The 6111-nt window shown below is 39.6% G+C and overlaps 1 protein-coding gene across 3 annotated transcripts in view; it reads left to right on the top strand.

Annotated features, from left to right (window-relative positions):
- CDC73 (cell division cycle 73) overlaps positions 1–6111 on the top strand; it is a 112324-nt gene that overhangs the window by 22657 nt on the left and 83556 nt on the right. For all 3 annotated transcript variants that reach the window (XM_015635699.3, XM_033516490.1, XM_015635698.3), the window contains exon 9: positions 333–411. In XM_015635699.3, the coding sequence (XP_015491185.1) occupies positions 333–411 (79 nt within the window). The remainder of the gene's footprint in view (positions 1–332; positions 412–6111) is intronic.

Consider the following 6111-nt stretch of genomic DNA (forward strand, 5'->3'; position numbering starts at 1 on the left):
CCTTAATCATAAATTGTCAGTTGATGCTCTTTTCCTCGCTAATTCTTTAGGTATAACAACAACTCAGTAGAGATTTTAGTAGTAATTGGTTATTTTTTGTTATTTTAGTTTTGCCTCAGGTTGTTCTCTTTGCATTCAGTACTAAACTCTGTTTCTGTAAGACTATAAGTGGATATTGAATGGAAACATCAGAAGTTTTCAAATGCATTGGAACTCCTATGAAAATGAACCGGTTTTATACTCTTGAGTAGTTCTAAGTAACTCTTCATGAAATTCAAAAACCATCAAATACCTTTTAGTATGTTTTACAAATGTTATTTAACCTGTTTTAGGATCCCACTTTACGAAATAAGCAACCTATTCCAGCTGCCTACAACAGATATGATCAGGAAAGGTTTAAAGGCAAAGAGGGTAAGTTGATTGCAATGCTTTTCTCTAAAGAAAAAAAAACTGACAACCAAAACTGACAAGTCATAAAGCTCATACTAGGGGATTTTCTCTGCTATTATTTCATAAACCTATGAAAAGACAGAAAAAGAGCCATAAGTATGGCTAAAGATAGCTTTCCAAGTAATAAAATCCAAAAGTATTTATTTCAAAAGTATTGAAATCTTAGGAGGGATTCACAGTAGTCCTCTTCTAGTTGCAGCAGGATTGTGGAATATTGCCAGTATTCTGTTTTGTATGATACTACAGTACTTAAAGTTTGGGCAGCAAAGAGGTGAACTGTTTGTTTTTTTTTAATATTTGTGTGCTTTAATAGAGTTTTTCCATTAGCTGCCTTGTCCTTAGAATAAGAAGTTCAAAGCTTGTAGTGCTAAGAGAGTAAATTTAGGAAATTTAACACGTATTAAGTAAACTCTTGAGTTGCAGCCAAATTTCTCTTCTTCTTGTGATGGATCATTATTTCTGATGTGGTGTATCAGGATGCCTCTCTGGTAGTCTAGCTGAAAATTTTCATGCCAGATGGGACAGGCTTTGCTGCTACAGTGGTTTAATAGTCAGTGTGAGGGGGTGGTAATTGTGCTGTTCTTGAAGAGCAAACAATGAGTGGAATTGCTCAGCAGCCCAGGGGGCAAGGCTTGGTCACCTTTTGTCCAGTGAGGGTCTTGTTCCTGCACCTTTGGTCAGGCAGAACAGAGAAACCCTTTCTTTGATGTTCTTCAAGTTCTGTGATGCATTAGAATGTTGTCTGCAGTAGGAATTGCACATCCTGGATTATTTCCATATGGAAAGGGGAAGAACATGTTGCTTGGCAGTGCACCCATCCTGCCCAACTGCTTAACTGTTTTTGAGGTGAGGTGGTGAACTGCTTGTAATCACTTTCCTTTGGTGCTGTTTCCTCCAAGTTGCTTTGGTTTCTCTCATGCAGGCTGTTAGTGATGGTATCTTCTCTTGAACAACACAGAGCTTCATCCTGTGCTAAACGTCCTCTGCTTTTACCTTGGTAGTCCTAGTCCTTTCCTTCATATTACTCGCTTGAGTGTTTTTTTTTAATACTTTATTGATGTGCATCTTTACAATTGGGGATATTTTTTTAAACTGCAGTTTATCATACCTTCTTGAGCAACATAATTTTAAAATCTTTTTCAGCATTTAAAAATCCTGTGCTCAAATGCCATTTGATGCTTTAGGAGCTTATTTTGTGTCTTCTCCTGTGTGCCTTAATGTTTGATATTTAAATACACGTTATTGATATATATGTTTTGGATGCTATACCTTGTTTTCCCCCCATTTTCTTGGGTGGCTTTACCTCAGAAGATCTTTTTCACATGCTTGTTTGTTCTGTAATTTCAAAGTGTACAGTAGTGTTGGGATGGTAGTCTTAAAGATGTAACATTTTTGTGACCCATTGAGTGCATCTCTTAAGTATCGATGGCAAAGTCAAGTTTCCCTGTGCTGCTCCAAGGCTAGGTGTTTAAGGCTTATTCCAGAAGCATTCCTGTTTTTCTCAAGGTTTCAACATAGTAGAAGCCAATTGTTACTACTCCCCACAAAATAAAGCAAAAAACCCCTAAAACCTCCACCAATATTCAGTCCTATTTAGTGTAAATCAGAGAGTCTTGCTGTGTGATTTCAGCCCGTAATGGTGACAAGAATATTCTTGACTGTGTTCAAGTGTTTCCTTCAGGAAAGTTTACTGTTGACTTTCTGCTATTGTCATTTTATGTTTTATTTATAACTTTATTGGATTTTCAGACATAGCTGCCATTTTCCAGAAGTTTGTCTGGCTTTCAGTTAGTCCTAAGTGCTAAGCCCAGGGAACAGCGGACTGTGAAGTTATTATATTTGAGGTGATTCTGGCCTATAACATTTTGATGCTCTCTCATATACATCGTTATAAGAAAGTTTCTTTATAAAGCATTTCTCATTGTAAGTTGTTTTAAATTGTGTGATATCCTTCTACACAGGGAGAATAGAATTGGTAGCAGGAGATAGAAGGTTCTGAAGTTTTACTGGTCAGACTTAGTTTGACCTGTTAAACTTTTATTTATTGCATTCACTTTAAAATGTATGTGATTCTTCCTTTTTTTCCCTAACAGAATATTTTCAAGAGATGCACATTAGGAAAAAGAATGTGGTCTATCTGTATTTTCTGGCTTGGTGTGACCAACCACTTAAAAAACTTTCAGCACTGTACATTCACTTCTGTTCTGGAAAACAAGCATAAATCGCTTTTCGTTGTGAGAAATTTAAGATGTTGGTGTTAATTACTGGTAAGATTATTACAGAGCTGTTATATATGAACTGTAAAGTAAATTATGAATTTGTAAAGTAATTAGTGTAGCTTGGAAACTTATGTGTGAAACTTTTACTTGTTAGGGTACAGTACTGTAAAGGAGTGCTCAGTAAACTCTCATTCAGAGTGACATTTGGTGTCAGGGATTAAATTACTGGGGCTGTGAAGTGGGGTATTGGATCATTTCCAGGCAGTCTGCAGTGTTGCTTTCTGGGGCCTGAAGAGTATACACCTGAAAAAAGAAGTGGTTATTCAGTTTTACTTATCCACAGTTCAAACCAAGTCTTTAACCTGAGCTCTTCAGTGTCTGAGACTTGCTCCATTATTCTGTCTTTATTTCCCTTGACTTCCTTCCAGAAATTCAGGTTGATTTGAGTCTTTTTCAAGCTTTTATTCTTTTGGTAATGTATCAGAGCTCAAGTTTGTCCAGTTGGATGACCTGAGCTACAAAAGGTGCAGAATCAAAGTGCAGAGTGACCTAGATGGATGGTAGCAGTGGCTTTAAGCAAATGGAAGGCATTCTGAGCCTTAATACTTATGTGCAAAGAAATGGAACATGCACCTAAATGCTGATAGAGAATCAGTCCAAAAAGCTGATGCATTAGGGTGCATATTTTCATTTGCATGTCTAATTATTTTAAGTAAAGTCACTCAGATTGATGCATGGGTAATGTATGGACTGGAGCTTATCTGGCTCTATCACTTTGGCCCGTGCCAGGAGTGGGTCACACCCCAGGAGCAGGATGACCCAAGGTGCCACTAGAGCACTTACTCTAGAGCTTTTTGGCTGTCAGTCTGGGCTCTGAGGAGGCAAGGATGAGAGTGAGGTCTTTTGCATGGGATAATAGAGGATTTATTGCTCTGGGGAATCTTGGGGGCAAAAGACAGAAAATGTGAGTGTGCAACAGCTGAAATATGGAGGTGGTTCAAAGGGAGGGTACAAAGCATCAGCTAATTGGAGATATCCTGGGGAGGGGTGTAAGGTGGGGTTCATAAAATCATTGTCCAATGAGGGAAGTGGGGGGGGAATTGGGTCACATGGACTAATCAAATGTTGAAATTTAGGGGATTTTTGAAGAGGAATTCCAGTCATGTGGTGGGTTTAAGGCAGGATTGACAGGAGACTCAGGGTAGATTGACAGCATGAAGTGGGAGGGTCTAATTTGGACCAAACCATCAACTTGGGCAATAACAGAACATAAAGAAACACACTGCAATACCTCCTCATTTTCTATTTAAGAAGGAGAGTTTTGGTGTTGAGGAATAGATTCTGATTGGGGGTACACATTTCTCCACCAGGACTGCTGTGTGGATAGTGCTACATGATTGACCTCGGTGGTGGGAGAGACGGTATCTTGGATCATCTTTAAGACAGGTCTCTTTAAAATGGAAAAGGCAATTAGAATAAGAAATAGAGCTAAGAAAATCAACAGAATGGTCCTGGACAATACAAGCTAGCCATCCTGTTAGTCCCCATCCTTTAAAGATGGAACTCAGGAAGTCCTCAGTTTCTTGTTGTTTCCGAGGAGTTCTTGCATCTTATCGATGGAAGTGTGGACGCTTTTGGATATTAAGTTAAAGCAACAGAGCCCTTCAAAGTTGTCACACCCATGGCCATATGCAAGTAGCAGAAAGTCAATGGCAGCGCGATTTTGTAAGGTTGCTTTCCTGGTTATCTCCTCATCATCTACTAGGCCACTGAGAGCCAAAACAAATTCGCTTGTTTTGCAACCCAACACTCTAAGTGGCCCAATTCACATAGAGCTTTTGCTGAGGCTACCCAGGGCAAAAAGACGGTGATAGCATATCTTTTGAGATGTGACCAGTGAAAAATATCGGAATCGCAGTCTTCATCCACATCCTTAATACTTCACTTTTGGATGACTGAAACATTCTTTTTGCTTTGCCAGTTCATAATTTGGGTTTTGTTGGGAGAAAACAGCGACAGCCGCCCCAAAGTACATAGGCCTACAAGAAGGCGAGAGGGGATTTCCGCCCATGACTGATTACTGCAAATCAAGAAGGTGCTTTTGTCTAACTTCAGGGGAGGGTAATTTTCAGTTGAAGCAATTTTTATATGGCTGATTGATCGGCACCAATTTGAAACAGTGTATTCTTTCTTATACTGAATAACTGAAACAAATTGTTCTTTTTTGTGGGGTGGCTGATACACAAACTGAATGCAATAAAGAGAAAAGGAGGATCCCAAGGTTTCAAACTCTTGGGGTTTTTCCTTAGTTACAGGTGATTTCTTAATCCAATTTCTCCATTAAACTAGAGGGTTTGTAACAAGTACTTTTACAGTATAAATACTACCATAAGAATGAGAAAGTTCAGCAGAAGTTTGGTGGGGTTTTTGGGCATTGATCTCTGTGTGTAGGGTTTTTAAATTTTCTGGGTATTTGTTAGGCTTAAATGGAATTCCCCCCAGGCAGGTTGATAATGGATCATCAGCAGCTGCCATCAACAGGCACATGTGATCTTACTTCAGTGCCTGGGTCAGGGTGATCCGTACATTCTTTCTTGGTTGAGGGATGATCCATGCTTCTGAGGACTAGCACAGGAGAGTCACGATTTAAATGGCGTTTAGGAACATATTCTCTGACCCAGAGAACATTCAAGGGCAAGTACGCTGAACAAGGGAACAGGATGGCATTCTTCTAGGGGGAGGAAATTAGGGTAAACATTAACTAAAAACATCTGACATATCATTGGGAAAAGGAACAGTTAGGGACAGTTTGTCATGGACAATTAGGGGATTTGGTTTTCCGGTTCCTCAACACTGGCACCTGCAGAGGGAAGCCACAGCTACATCGTCTTTGGTGGAGTGGCCCAATCCTGGTATGGGCTTAGGGATGTGTGGTTTGACCCACTTTTGAGGAACCCATCTTAACCCAGAGGGCGTGGAGATGCAAGCGTATCCCCAACCCTAAGTGATTAACTCAAATGGGCCCTCTACTTTCACTGTCTCAGGACTCTCCATTAAAACTAGGGGGGTGTTCTCTCAATTTCAGCTGTGTGTTACTGCTGAAATGCCTGACAACAGGCGGGTTCAGGTGCTCAAAGGAGCAGTTTAAAAAACTGATGGTAAGCAGTGCCTTACAGAGCTGAATCTGTGGTGGATTGCTGGTGGTATTGCTCTGCTGCTGCACTAGGACTCTCTTAAATGACCGATGTATTTTCTCAATGATGGCTTGATGTCGTGGTTTAAAACCAATAACTAAGAAAATTACTTATTTCTTGCTGTGAGATATGGATTAGAATAAGGGCAAAACAGGCATAAAACTTAAAAGGAATAAAGAAAGTTTATTGACAAACAACAAGAATAAGAACACCAGAATAAACTTCCAGAAAAACCTTTTCATCCCTTA

This window comes from Parus major, chromosome 8 (assembly GCF_001522545.3).
Source record: "Parus major isolate Abel chromosome 8, Parus_major1.1, whole genome shotgun sequence".
Classification (NCBI taxonomy): domain Eukaryota; kingdom Metazoa; phylum Chordata; class Aves; order Passeriformes; family Paridae; genus Parus; species Parus major.